This window comes from Lampris incognitus, chromosome 4 (genome assembly GCF_029633865.1).
Source record: "Lampris incognitus isolate fLamInc1 chromosome 4, fLamInc1.hap2, whole genome shotgun sequence".
Lineage (NCBI taxonomy): Eukaryota > Metazoa > Chordata > Actinopteri > Lampriformes > Lampridae > Lampris > Lampris incognitus.
This window is the reverse complement of record NC_079214.1, coordinates 54,445,636-54,461,034: the sequence shown is the minus strand read 5'-3', so window position 1 is coordinate 54,461,034 and position 15,399 is coordinate 54,445,636. Positions and strand designations below refer to the sequence as shown.

Here is a 15,399-nt window from a genome sequence, read left to right as displayed (position 1 = left end):
TCTATCTATATATATATATATATATATATATATATACACACACATATGTGTGTATGTAATGTTTTTTTATATATATAAAAAGAAATAATACACCTGGATGCGTTTTTAGATCTGCTGTGTTTCACTTCACAAATGGAACCTTGTGTCAGCATCTTGCGTTTTTCAACTTGATCAAGGATTGCGTGAATCATTGTCACTAAAACCAGTTCGATTGAATTTGATTGTTTAAATTTTAAACGGACTGCATTTGTATACCACTTTTCTAGTCTGCTGACCATTCACCCATTCACACACGCCATACAGTGATGTTGGAGGCTGCCATGCAAGGCCCCAATCTGCTCATCAGGAGCAGTTAGGGGTTCAGTGTCACGCTCAAGGACACTTTGACACACTCTGGAGGAGCCGTGGCTCAAACCAGCGACCTTCAAATTACTGGATGACCCGCTCTACCTCCTGAGCCATGCCACCCCGTGTTCCATGTTGCCCAATTGTTTGATATTTATTTTGAAAACTGAAATTTCGGTAAATGACCTAAATTTATTAGCGCTAGCTTGAGTTCACATCTAGTGACACAGTTGATAGTACCACTCATAAGCGCTGCCGCTGGGGACATGAGAATCAATGTGATGTTTGGGGATTGTCCTAAGAGCTGTATTCTTCTCCTTAGGTCTCCCCGGGAGCTATGGTGGAATTGGAGGAGTTTTTTGTGAAATACAAAAACTAGTAAGTGTGTGCAACAATCACAGTTCCTTTATGATTGTAACTGACTTGATCTGTACAATGTAAAATAATCCTGCATTACTAGAATTACCAGCATGTTTAATGTGTTTTTAACCAGTTGGATGACTTGGCTGAAAATACCTTTTGTTTTGTACTTGAAATTACAGGTAAAATAATTATTCTGAATAAGATTATTATACAGTTAAAAATTATTATTTTTCCAGGGACTGCTGTTTTATCAAGGGGACTGTTTCATCAAAGTAAATGTTGTTTTAAAAAAAAATAAGCATTATTAGAAATATTTATGTATTTGGTCCTGGTTTGAAAGCACAAAGCAATTTAAAACCTTTTACCTTTTTCTAAACACAAATAAGTAAATGAATATACATGCAATTGTTAAATTAATTAATTGTGAAATGTTCAATGGGAGCAATTAGATATTAACTATTAAGTTTAAAAAAAAAGAATAATTGTAGAGCTTTCCCTTTTAGATTTAAGTACTGTAAAAGGTAAAAGTAAATATCGTCAGCTGAGATTACATTTTTGGGTAATATATTTCTCCTTGCTCTCCCTGTCTTTCATGAATTACTTGTGTGAGTGTGTGTGTGTGTGTGTGTGTGTGTGTGTATATATATATATATAAATATAAATATATATATGTGTGTGTGTGTGTATATATATATATATATATATATATATATATATATATATATATATATATATATATATATACTCAATATGAAAAAACTATGTATTGAATGTCCAGAACAGTCATGATTGGCGAATGCATTTCGGACTGCTTAGTGGCCGAGTTCTCCCATGTACAGAGATGGTGTTGTGGTTAAAACCCCTCACCATAATAAACACAGCTTCCCCTCCTTCCCCGGGGTCAGTCCTCAGCTAAACCCTCTCTGCAGTAGCTCTTCTACTCCAAGTCCCTCTCAGTACTGAACAGTCAAACTGAATGCAAACACAAAGCACACTGCAAAACTTCAACGCTGTGTACGTGTTGTGTATTAACTCCTCCAGCAGGTGAGGAATAGTCTCTGTTTTAGAGTGGGTTTTTTTTTTTAAATCACAGTCTGATGTCTTGTGTGTCTCTTTGTCAGCTCATACCTGCACTGTGAGTGGGCCACAGAGCAGCAACTGGAGAAAGACAAAAGGATTCAGCAGAAAATCAAACGCTTCAAGATGAAACAAGCACAGAGGGCTCTCTTCTTTGCAGATGTAAGATGGTTTAGCTGGAAGATGGTGTGTATGATTGTGTGCATGTTACGTATGAACCATTGTGTGTACTTGTGCATGGTTGCTCAAATGTGGAGTGGGTGTGATTGTATGCATGGTATATGTCCCCGTGTGAGTGCATGTGCATGCTTATAGGTATGGACATGCCTGTTTTTGTGTGTGTGTGTGTGTGTGTGTGTGTGTGTGTGTGTGTGTGTGTGTGTGTGTGTGTGTGTGTGTGTGCGTGTGTGCGCTCACGCGCACTTGAATTTTAATGTACGCATGTATGGGTGGGTGGATTTGTGACCATATGTATGCATGTGCATTTGAATCTGCACAGACGGACTGGACGAAGACTAGTAATGCTTGGCTCAAATTCCAGATGGTGTGTGGGCAGTAAGAATTGTGTTCTCTCTCTTTCTCTCCCCCTCTCTCTCTCTCTCTCTGTCAGATGGAGGAGGACCCCTTCAACCCTGACTATGTTGAGGTAGACAGAGTACTTGAGGTATCCTATTGCGAGGACAAGGACACAGGAGAAGTAAGCCTACCTTCACTTCATATTAATGTCAGCAGGTTTTGTGTGTCTGTGTGTGTGTGTGAGGGTGTGTGTGTGTGCGCGTGCATGAGCGCACCTTTGTGCACATTCTCATACATTTTACCTCTCCAGCGGTTGCGATTCATCTTTCGTATTTCTGCATATAATCTGCTCTAACTACCTCTTGATGCTGAAGTACCCAAGGCCATCATAATAGGCTTCCTTGGTGCTTTTGTTAAGATCATAAAGGTGGAACCTGGCCTTGGTCTGGCCTGTGTAGTGATATTGTGACTATTGGTGTTCTAGGAGGTGGTGTACTACCTGGTCAAGTGGTGCTCCCTGCCTTATGAAGACAGTACCTGGGAGCTGAAAGGGGATGTGGATCAGAGCAAGATTGAGGAGTTTGAGCAGCTGCAGGCAGCCAAGCCAGGCTCATGTCGGATGGTAAGTCACATTCCCTACACCACCCATCCCCTTCCGAACCATCTTACCCCATTTTCATACCCTGTATGTGTGTTTGTTTCAATGTGCTGCTTACTCTTTACTGGTTCTCTCATCCTTTACTGTGTAACACTTCATGTAAGTTTTTGGCTGTTTCACACCTCCTCTTGACATCTTAACAAGCCTGCCCATTCAGCTGTGTTCAAGAATGGTCCATATCTTATAGAACTACAGCTGGTTCCCAGTGGCTGTGTAAAGGTGTGAATGCCTAAGTTGCACATCTTGATGACTTGTGAATCCATCCCGCAGGGTAAAACACACACAGCATTAACAGCTGGACTAAGCGGCCTGTCGTTTTTCTCTCCAGCTACTGGATCTGGGAACCCCCAACCCCTTTTATGTATGTCTGTCTGTCTGTCTGTCTGTCTCTCTCTGAGGTTTTTTTATATAGCCTTTTCAAGGCGGGAACATTGTGCCATTAATCCGCCTCGCCATTCTGTGTAAAAGGTACGAACACGGAATGGGGAGACCATTGTTGTTCCAGCATTAAGCCGGCAGCTAGTCACAAAGCCGAACCAACGTCTGTGTAAAAGGGACAGCTGGCAGGACAGGACAGCCGATGCTGTTGTGTTACACATCACGCCGCCTCTGCTTGCGGAACACCAGCATGCTATGTGAAATCACACACGGCGTGATTATGCCGCCTTTGTTTGGGTCAGTGTAAAAAGACGAGGCTGATGTAAAGACGGGTCTTCATTACAGCAGTGTTGCAGGATCTCTGTGTAAAAACGCTATCTTTCTCTTGTCAGTTATGCCTAGTTCACACTACACGACACTCGAAGTTGTCAGATCGCTGTACTGTTTCACACTACACAACTTGCTGTCTTGTAATTGGGACTCTTGAAGTCGTTACGGTTTTCACACTACATGACTGAGCAGCGACAGGGGGTCACATTACAATATCTTTCACCAGGAGGAATCCCCGATGAGTCTGTCTGGTCTCCAAACTAAATTTTTTCATGAAAACACGTGAGAAGTGACAACGGAAATGAAGCAATATCATGCATGAGACAGGATTTTTTTCGCCCAAAAATGGATTTTCACCAGAAAAAAGAGCTCCAAGTTGCTTGTGCACTGATTTGCAGCGATAAAACAAAGAAGAAGAAAAAATAAAATGGGTGAAAGAATGGATTTGGATGCGCGGGCAGGATGTCTTGTCTAGTTTCAAGATACAGTATATACAAGTTGTATATAATGTGATGTAATTGTTTCAATTGCATGTTCAGACAGGCTACTTTTTGTAAACTTTGTTGCATTTATTGAACATTTATTGAAAAGGATAACAGTAAATGGTAAACATTAGTAAAATAAATACGAACTTGTGTGACACAATCAAAAAAGCAACAGTTTAGCAATTTCACTACAATGGGAAAATTGAGAAAGAAACAACAATCCACCTATGTAACAAAAATAAACCAAATACTGATAATGTAAACAAAACTGATTAAACATAGCTTTTCACTGGCTTTCATTCTGATCATTGGCTGTAGCTCGTCGCCGCCATCATTGCCAGTCACAACCGGGTCACAGCACATTACACAGCCAAGGATTTGGACTCCCCAACAGGTCCAGATATTTAGCCCACTAGATATCAGAGATGCGTCTGCGATCAATCGACGAACTCAGCTGGCATCTTTTAACAGTTCACACATACCACTCGAGCGCCGATTTGCAAGCGCCGAGCCAACACCGATTTGCCTCTGAGCTGGCTTTTGTCGGGGAGCTCCAAAACTGTCGGAGTGGAAAATCAGGGCTACAGTTGTGTAGTGTGAACTAGGCATTAGTTAGTCTATATCAGCCAGTAATTATTCTCAGATGCTCTCAGATTAGGTTTACAGTAAGTCTGTGGACCTGAAGTGTAAATTCTGCTAGAATTTCTGTCTGTCTATCTGTCTATCTGTCTGTCTGTCTCTGTCTGTCTGTCTGTCTGTCTGTCTGTCTGTCTGTCTGTCTGTCTGTCTGTCTGTCTGTCTGTCTCTCTCTCTCTCTCTCTCTCTCTCTCTCTCTCTCTCTCTCTCTCTCTCTCTCTCTCTCTCTCTCTCTCTCTCTCTCTCTCTCTCTGTCACACACACACACACACAGACACTGTGGTTTTACTTCTCATTTTAGTATAATTCTTCTTTCTCTATCCTTACTCACTTCTCTCATTGCCATCTTGTGTTAAATAAAAATGCCAAGCCACAACAAGTTCTCTTTTGGATGCAGCAGCATTTATCACTGTAATTCAATTTTTTTTTAACATATATATATAGTATATATATATATATAAATTGATGCCCTGTATCACTTCTATGCACAGTCTGTTTTTTCATCTTTCACTACTTTTACTGAAAATGCTTTATATATTCTTTATGAGACAGTACAAGCCTGTTTCATGCCATAAGCAATCATCAGGTGTCAGTTATCCTTTATGGCATGAAACAGGCTTGTACTGTCTCATAAAGAATTTACTTGACTCACTGGATTATTTTGCTCCTTATTTGTTGAGCAAATCTCCTACCGTTGAGTGTTTCTTTTAACAAAGTTATATATAGATATACATACATAGATGTACATACATACATATAGTTATATTGCTTCGGTGAGGTATTTTTACTTTTAGATTTCCATTATATCCTATTTTAATTTCCAACCAACTGGGAGAGTAGGAGCTACTTGTATCCTTAGTGGGGGGAAAGTGTATTTTGAAGTGAAACTCCTTAAATATGTCAGCAAAATGTTGTTTTTAGCACACTTTTCCTTTTCGTTTTCTGTGTCATCTAGGAGCGCCCCCCAGCCAGCCTGTGGAAGAAAAGGGAGCAATCACGGGAGTACAGGAACGGCAACAGCCTCAGGGACTACCAGCTTGAAGGAGTCAACTGGCTTCTCTTCAACTGGTACAACAGGTCAGTAATGCACACATACACATGGACATTTGTCCAGACACGTCTTACTCACAAAAAGAGTCTCACACCAGTGACACATCGAACATAATGACACAGAAACTGCTCACCTGCAGTGTCTCTTTGGTTTTTCTCAGTCCTCATGCATGCTTAGTTCCCCAAGCTGCAGTCAGACTAAAGATAGGTACTCCTGCCCTTTGCCTGCACTTGAAACCTGCTCTTAAAACTTTAAATTGTAATTGCTATTAATTTCATCATTGATGTTGTTGCTATTGTTGTCAATCTTGTTATTCATAATCCATATCAAAATAACTTTACAGCACTTTTGTTTAAGTTATAACGTCTAAATTGAATAGAGGCAAAACAAACATTATCAACAATCAGCTATACGTAATTGAAGACCTATTCTGCTGACTGTCAACACTCCCAGCTTGCTCTGGCCCATTCAGCAAAATCTAGAAACCCCATCAGACTCCCCAAACAACAAATTAACATTTAATTTAAAGTAAAATGGCAGTGAATAAAGTGTGAATTCAGTGTGGATTTATGAAATGTTTTAGTTATGCCCTTGAAGAAGAAAGTATGGCCTCAGGAAGGTTATAATGGCATGTGGAATACTGGTCTTTAGATTTAGCATTACTATACTGGTTTCAGAAGTGATACTCGGAAGAGTACAGTTGTAATATGGTGGCCTTGATACACGCAAAGCTGTGGCAGCAGCCTATATGTTAGGGAAATGGAAGGCTGTGGTTTACAGTACTTAGATTGGCTAGGGGAAAAAAAATCGTTACACTAAATGTAAATAAGCAGTGTTCCCCCTTCAACAACCACCATAACTTAAGCAGATGCCTCAGAACAGACACACAATTTCTGTCTGGGGAGGATGGCAAGCAAAACTTACCTGCTTCATGACATGACACATGAAAGAACGTGTGCTAGTTTTAGCATACTTGAGGGGGTATTTGTTGACATATCTCCTTGTGTAGCTCCATGCTTATGGAATATTAAAATCATTGATTTAGTGTGTCTTGGTACGAGGCTCTTCGCTTTGTGAGACCGGTTGTCTGAGTGCCATGAGACCATGAATGGTGCTTAATAATGAATTACTTTTCCTGTTGTGTGTACTGGGTATGCTGCAATTTGGCTAAGTTCACAGTATTTGCTTGAGCCTGTGAGGCAAGTCAAATTTCCCTTAGACGTGTACGCTACTACACCAACATTCACTTCCCTTTGCCCATAGTCAGAAAAGAACCATTACACAGTACTTCTGGAGTCTTTGTGTGTGATTGTGCGCATGTGTGTGGTCTGGCAATTAAATTTGTGCATGTATATGTGGATGCAGAGAAATACATCAGAGGTGGAGAGCCATAAGAGGCCAGTGGGAATATCTGCATGTTGCAGTTAGCATCAAGAAATATACCCCCACCCACTGGACAGCTGAATAAATGGCTTGGCTGAACCCCCAGCACAGAAGAAACATGTTTGCCATTATTTTGCATCCCACCTACTTTTCCTATTATAATTGCTATTATGCAGCTTTCTCCCCTCTCTCTGTTTATTCATTTAATAGTGTGTCGTCTCAGTGTTGTCTTGTATTCTCTATTTAACCCGTCCTTTTTTTTTCTGCCCATAACCTGTACAATAGGCCAGCAACACATAGGAAACATGACACTCACTACGAATGTATAGACATTTGTTTTGGTTTTCTTAGTGTAGGAACAAGGAGACACGTATCCATACTAGTATACACGGTGTGCAAAAAGTACTCTTTAATATACATAATGCATATATACACAGACACTTTTGTACAATTTGTTGTTGCAATGCTTGTGTGCACGCGCAGACACACCAATGATGTCTCTTATTTCATTTTTTGTTTTGCCATACAACCGCTGTTAATTCCTAATAATTTTCCCCTCCACTTCTTGCACTCCACCCCACATTTGTTTCCAACTTCCTGCCCTCCCATCAGACGGAACTGTATCCTGGCAGATGAGATGGGCCTGGGGAAGACCATCCAATCCATCACCTTCCTTGAGGAGATCTACCGTGTGGGAATCAAAGGGCCTTTCCTCATCATCGCACCGCTGTCCACCATCGCCAACTGGGAGCGAGAGTTCCGCACCTGGACACACCTCAATGTCATCGTTTACCACGGCAGCGTAGTCAGCCGGCAGATGCTGCAACAGTATGAAATGTACTTCAGGGATGCACAGGTAAATGAGCTGCAAGCACAGCAATTCCGTCCCATCTTGACAGTGTCAGAGGAGAGAGCAAAGACACCAGTATGCCAACCAGTTTAACTTCTGGTTTGTTGTTTCAGACAAAGATCCATGTTGGACTGAAACTGTAATTTCGTTACTTGGATTACAAGAATTGATTTTTAATGCAGGAACACAGTGTCATAAATACATAACTGACTCACATGGAAGATGGACAACAAGAAGTCAGTTGCTCAGTGTAAGGAATAAAGTAAACTATAATCCTGTACATGGTCATTGAGCAGACACTCTTATCCAGAGCAGCTATTAAATTTGCTGCAAAGAATCCAAAACGATGCGGCACACTTGAATTTCAACCTGCTAAAATTTGCACACATCTCGCTGCTTTTTGTATCCTTATACTGGCACCTGGTTGCATACAGTTTAAAACCTTGCTGCTGACTTTCCCAGCAGGTCAATGAACTGCACGGACTTGCCTGCATACCCATATCAACATGCACACTGTTACTCTCTCTCGTTTCACCCTGCGAAGCAGTAGCTTCCCAGGATAAACCCACTTCAAAATCGACAAGCTCTTGGTCCAGATTTTACTCTCACTTAGCCCCAAAATTGTGGAATGAACTCCCATCTTCCAGCCAAGCTACACACTCATTTCATTTAAGAAAGTCCTAAAAACTTTCCTTTCCAGGCCTACCATAGTTATCCATGTATATTTTGATCATCTCATATCTGATTTAGAATACCACATCAGAAAACCAGTAACGGCTTGTTTATCATTGTTCTGAAGTTAAGAATAGAACATGAGAAAATGGGATATTTGTTGTCTTTGATTCTGTCATTTAACATTTCTGATTTGTCGTGACTTTAGTCACTTTTTTTTCCACACCTGGACAGACTTGAGTAGCTGCCCCAAGTCATTCAGTTGTTCCACTCTGAACTGGTAGCTACTGAACTTGAAGGTGTTAAAAGCTGTGGTAAAGTGAGCCGCCAAGTGTGAAACCATGGTCATGCCAGCCGCCGTCTGAATTTGGGTGCACCTGAAGTAGTGTAATTACAGCAAGGATGGCATTTGAGCGAGGTGAAGGTCCTGAAAGATATATATAGGTGTTTTCTTTCATGTTCTTTGTGTTCTTTTATGAACACAATGCTGACATTGGTTTGCATTGTTCTTGTTCCTCATGTTTGACCTGTTTTAAGTTTTATTTGGCCAATAGGTTATCAGGTAATTCCTAGAGATTGCTGTTCCTGATGTCCTCTCTAATGGTATTAAAGTGGAGTCTTCCCATTGTACCTGTTTGTGGAAATTACACAACAAAATAACCTTTTTGCTTTGTAGGCAATCTGGTATGTTTGTTTCATCTATTTTTGGGGCTTTGATGAAACATTTTTGCATTGTTTCGCAGACGCTTCCAATGCACTACACCTTATGGTGTCTTATTAGACTGTGATCAAATCGTATAAGAAAACAAATCCAATCCATCCACATGATTGGCTTACCGTCATCTTTGTCAATCATTTGAATAGATAAGAACACATTAGTATATTGTGCTTGGATGATGGATAAAAGTGTGTTCAAGCTGTGGAACCTACTTGTATAGCACAGTTTTCTAAATGGTATGATTTCACAATGCTATAAGAATTATTATATATGTAAGTGATAAAATTTGTAAGTAATGTGATATGACCAAGTACACTTAACATAGGTTGCATTTGGTCATCTTTCTTCTGTCAACTCAGTTCCAAAGGTGACATCCACAAAATGTTTAGTAGCTAAAATAGTTGTTGTGGTTGCTAACTTGGGCGGCACGGTAGCACAGTGGTTAACGTGGCCGCCTCACAGCAAGAAGGTCCTGGGTTCGAGCCCCAGGGTAGTCCAACCTTGGGGGTTGTCCTCCGTGTGGAGTTTGCATGTTCTCTCCATGTCTGCGTGGGTTTCCTCCGGGGGCATTGGTTTCCTCCCACAGTCCAAAGACATGTGGGTCGGGTGAGTCGGCCATACTAAATTGTCCCTTGTGTGTGTGTGTGTGTGTGTGTGTGTGCGCGCGCGTGCGTGCGCATGCCCTGTGCTGGCCTGGCAGGGTGTCTCCCCGCCTGCCACCCAATGACTGCTGGGATAGGCTGCAGCATCCCTGAGAGCAGGATAAGCGGTTCAGATAGTGGATGGATGGATGGTTACTAACTCCTAATCTCCTCTTTTATCATTGCATGAAAATTTGAAATATTATAGGAATCTCACTTCAAATTGACCTCCAATACCAAAAAAGCACAGATACATTCCTGTGAACTTTGACCTTTCACCAAACAAATTGCTCAGTAGTTTTGTGCAATGTTGTCATGGCATCCGTTTCCTAATGTCTTATTCTATCACTGGTATAAATTTGGTAACAATTTACTGTAGCAACCTGGAGAAATACATATCCAGTTTGTTGACCAATACAATAAAACATGCAACTGCAGTTGTTTTTTTTTTTTGTTTTTTTTTTAGGATTCTGTAAATCAAATCAAATCAACAATGTGTACACTTAGTCTTTTTTAAACTATAGCCATTAATTTAATAACTTTCCTCATAATTTTGGTTGACCCTTATTGTTTCTAGTTGCTACTTTAAATTTGCAAACATCTTAGTATGTTTGAGAATCTCATTTTAAAAGCAGCAACAATAAAACAAATCAACTGGTCTTGGAGGGGATTTTGAAGTTAGATTTCTCCAAGTTGATGCAATAAAATGTTAACATTCGTACCAGTGATCGAATAAGACATTAGGAAGTGGATGCTGTGACAATGGTGAACTAACTTGTTGAAAGGTCAAAATTCAGAGAAATGTATCTAGTTGCATAATTTTTGGTCTTGGAGGGGGTTTCACACTTGAGGGGATGTCACACTTGAAGCTCATCTGACAGAAGAAAGATATCCAAGTGCAACCTACATTAAGTGTACTTGGTCATGTCATGTTACTAACAAATTCATCATTTACAGATATAATAATTCTCATAGCATTGGGAAATCATACCATTTAGAAAATTGTGCTATACAAGTACTTTCCACGGCTTGAACACCCTTTTATCCATCATCCAAGCGCAATATATTAACATGTTCTTATCTATCAAATGATTGACAAAGATGATGGTAAGCCAGTCATGTGGATGGATTGGATTTGTTTTGTTATAAGATTTGATTGCAGTCTAATAAGACACCATAAGCTGTAGTGCATTGGAAGTGTCTGTGAAACAATGCAAAAATATTTCTGCAGAGCCCAAAAATAGATGAAACAAGTGCACCAGATTGCCTATAAAGCTAAAAGGTTGTTTTATTTTGTAATTTCCACAAACAGGTACAGTTGGATGTCTTCACTTTTTTTTTTTTTTTTTAATTTATTTCTGATTTTCCCCTTTTTTCTCCCAATTTAGTGGCCAATTGATCCCTATTTTAATTCAAACACCCACCCTCGTATTGCATGCGTTCGCCAACTGCATCTCTCCGGCCGGCAGTCTCGAAGGAAAGCGCCTCCCCACTTTCGTGACAAGGCGAATCCAAGCCGAACCACTGTTTTTCCGACACACACAGAGACGCATTCACATGACGAACACAAGCCGACTCCGCCCCCCTCCCGAAGACAGCGTTGCCAATGATTGCTGCTTCATCGAGTCCGGCCATAGTCGGATCTGACGAGACCGGGGCGCGAACCCCAGTCCCCAGTGGGCAACTGCATCGACACCAAGCCGACGCTTAGACCGCTACGCCACCGCGGACCCTGGATGTCTTCACTTTAATACTGTTAGAGAGGACATTGGGAACAGCAACCTCTAGAAATTATCTGATAACCTATTGGCCAAATAAAACTTAAAACAGGCCAAACATGAGGAAGAAGAACAATGCAACCAGTGTCAGCATCATGTTCATAAAAGAACACGGAAAGAACATGAAAGAAAATGTGTGTATGTATATTTCAGGACCTTCGCCTCGCTTAGACGCCATCCTACTTAAGGCGCAACGAAATTCAGACGGTGGCTGGCTTGACCGTGGTTTCAAATTCGACGGCTCACTTGACCGCAGTTAATAACTCCTTCAGGTTCAGTAGCTACCAGACATAGTGGAGTGACTGAATGACTCGTAGCAGCTACTCCTGTCCAGGCATGCAAAAAATAAAAATAAAAAAATTTCCTGGTCACAACAAATCGGAAACGTTAAATGACAAAATCAAAGACAACAAACATAAATTTTCTCCTGTTCTATGTTTTTTCTTTTCTTTTTCTTTTCGAAAATGTGCCCCCCTTTTTCTCCCCAATTGTATCCAACCAACTGCCCCGCTCTTTGAGCTGTCCCGGTTGCTGCTCTACCCCCTCTGCTGATCCAGGGAGGGCTGCAGACTACCACGTGCCTCCTCCGATACATGTGAAGTCAAGTCAATCCCAGCCGCTTCTTTTCACCGTACAGTGAGGAGTTTCACCAGGGTGACGTAGCATGTGAGAGGATCACGCTATTCCCCCCACTTCCCCTCTCCCCTGAACAGGCGCCCCGGCCAACCAGAGGAGGTGCTAGTGCAGCGACCAGAACACACACCCATATCCGGCTTCCCACCCACAGACATAGCCAATTGTGTCTGTAGGGACACCCGACCAAGCCAGAGGTAACACGGGGGCTTCGAACCGGCGATCTCCGTGTTGGAAGGCAATCGAATAGACCACCACGCTACCCGGCCGCCCGTCCTTTTCTATTTTTAACTTCAGAACAAAATCAAAGCAACAAAAAACAGTCTGTTATTGGTTTTCGGATTTCGGATTCTAAATCGAATATGAAATCATCTAATGATACACCAATACTTAATCCATATATAGTTTCTAAGAAGAGTGGTTCAACTAATTTGTGGCATTGTCCAACTCCAACTAATTTGTAGTTTGCACCACCAGATACTATTACTAGTGGTGACGTTAATGATCTGCTCTTGGCTATGGTATGCCTGTGATATTGACTTTTGGCATTGTCAAGCTAATTTTTCATTTGATTATCCTGTCACTTGCTATTGGTGATTTAACTGCTGCACACTTACCATTGCCATTTTGTGCTCTAAAATGCGTTTAGGATTTTTTTTTCCTGCTAGTTGCTAATTGTCTTGTACGTTGCTTTGGATAAAACTGTCCACAAAATAAGAAAATGTAAAAAATGTACAGTGAAAAGAAGCTCAGCGTCTCGCTCGATGATACATCGACGGGACACAAGGATGACATGGGGCTCAAATGCAAGACCTGCTTGGAAGGTCTCTCAAATAACCATGTTACAGTGTGGCTCACACTACATCACTCTACACTCATTGCTTTAGGAAAATTACAGCAAGAACGCCCATATTGTTGTCTTCAGTTCTTGGTGATTTTTCAGTTGACAGGGGCTTACTGTAGTCCATTAAGAAATCGTGCTGTTTACTGTTGGTGTACGCTGCTGGCTCGGTTTATGTAAATGGCATATTCCCCTTTAAATTTTGAGTGAATCTGAGCAAATTGTTGACCACAGTTTATCCCTCTTTGCTCATTTGAATCAGAATTATTCCCCCCAAATCACTATGTAGTTGAGAGACACAGAAGTCTGCTGCAGTGAATAGAAAGATTGTCAAGGTTTGTAATCTGCAAACCACTGCTATAAATTTTTGTAGGTAGTATTTGTTATATTTATTCATTTGTCTTTTGTTTGTTTATATTGGTCAGCAATTGCTCTCCTGTTAGGTTTACAGTAACTCCATGTATAAATCTTTCAATATGGAAGTTATTCCCTTGGAAGAATTTCTCTCTCTCTCGTTCTCTTTCAGTCGAGAATGATGTCGTCATGCCATGCCTTTGATTTTGAGCAGCCTTGCTAATTTCCATGGAAGCTACGGCCACAGAGACAACAGAGCAGCTGTTTGAATCTTAATTCATTAACATGAAATGGGTCGGAGGAGCATCCTGAATTGCACTTAATCAGAAACATATCTCAAAACACTGCCAGAACTATGCAAATTCAATAAATTTGGTCAGTCCTTGCTATTATTTTTTTAGATAATTGAGGCAGGATTTTTATTTATTTATTTATTTTAGAATTTTCTACCATTGCTTATTTAGATTAAAATTCTTGCAGTATTTAGCACTCCAAACAACTTTCCACTGAGAATTCTAAGGAAACGTTTAATACTTTAGTTTCAGTATGAATCGTTTTTATTACCTTTGAAACCACAGCCCTGTTCATCTGTTAAAGTCTTACATTAATATTGTTATTATCTCTGCCAGGTGGCAGCCTGGAGGAGATTATGCATTTGGTCGCATGTGGGTTTGTGTATCTGTCCGCAGCTAATCCCACATACTACTGGGTTTATCAGCCTTTTCACAGTTATGACTGATCAAGAACCTCTCGTGGTTGTGGAGATTCAAAACCTTTGAAAAATGTTTGTTCTTAGTACCGCTGCTCCCTCTCTAGCTCGCCTGACCAACGCTGCTCTCTGTCGCTGCCCGATCTAAGTCGACCGTTGAACCGTATTGAATGGCTGTGTGTTTCGGGAACTTTCCTGTGTCATCAAAATCAAAAGTTATCGCATTTAGTTCAGACTGCGGTGAAAATAATCGGTCAGAAAGATCGTTATAATCTTAAGTTTCTTTTTGACCATTGCCTACTTAAATAGGTAAAGAGAATCCTCTGTGATCCATTCATATTATGTACTCGCAGTATGAGCTGTTGCCGTCAGGCAGACGATACAGAGCTCAGTGGTGCAAATTGAATTGATTTAAGAATTCCTTTGTGCCTGTACAGTTGGAATTTTAAACTGTAGCCTAAAATAAGCAGAGGTTAAAGAGGCTGTACTGCAGGACAAAACCACAAACTATTGAGGCCTCAGGTTGGTTTTTTTCCCCCCCTCATTTTTTGTGTACTCTGTCTTCTGTTGGCTGGTGTTGTGTACTCAAATATGTTGATGGGTCTAGCTTTGTTAAGTCAAATTTCCCCATGGGGACAATAAAATATCTATCTATCTAGAATTTTTATGTTAAAAAAATGTGACCAATGCTGCTTTCTGTTGCTGCCTGATCTAAGTCAACCATGTGCATGCACAACTCACGTTACGGTTGACTCAGATAAGGCATTGTCAGTGTCAAAACATATTTGGGTATGATCCCCCCAGCCCCTTTTTTTCCTCCCCAATTGTACTTGGCCAATTACCCCACTCTTCCGAGCTGTCCCGGTCGTTGCTCCACCCCCTCTGCCAATCCCGGGAGGGCTGCAGACTACCACATGCCTCCTCCGATACATGTGGAGTCGCCAGCCGCTTCTTTTCACCTGACAGTGAGGAATTTCGCCA

At 41.0% G+C, this 15,399-nt stretch overlaps 1 protein-coding gene across 4 annotated transcripts in view; it reads left to right on the top strand.

Moving 5' to 3' along the window:
• chd9 (chromodomain helicase DNA binding protein 9) overlaps positions 1–15,399 on the top strand; it is a 142,808-nt gene that overhangs the window by 80,367 nt on the left and 47,042 nt on the right. For all 4 annotated transcript variants that reach the window (XM_056279213.1, XM_056279214.1, XM_056279212.1 and 1 more), the window contains 6 exons: positions 668–723; positions 1,830–1,947; positions 2,396–2,482; positions 2,786–2,923; positions 5,744–5,865; positions 7,835–8,078. In XM_056279213.1, the coding sequence (XP_056135188.1) occupies positions 668–723; positions 1,830–1,947; positions 2,396–2,482; positions 2,786–2,923; positions 5,744–5,865; positions 7,835–8,078 (765 nt within the window). The remainder of the gene's footprint in view (positions 1–667; positions 724–1,829; positions 1,948–2,395; positions 2,483–2,785; positions 2,924–5,743; positions 5,866–7,834; positions 8,079–15,399) is intronic.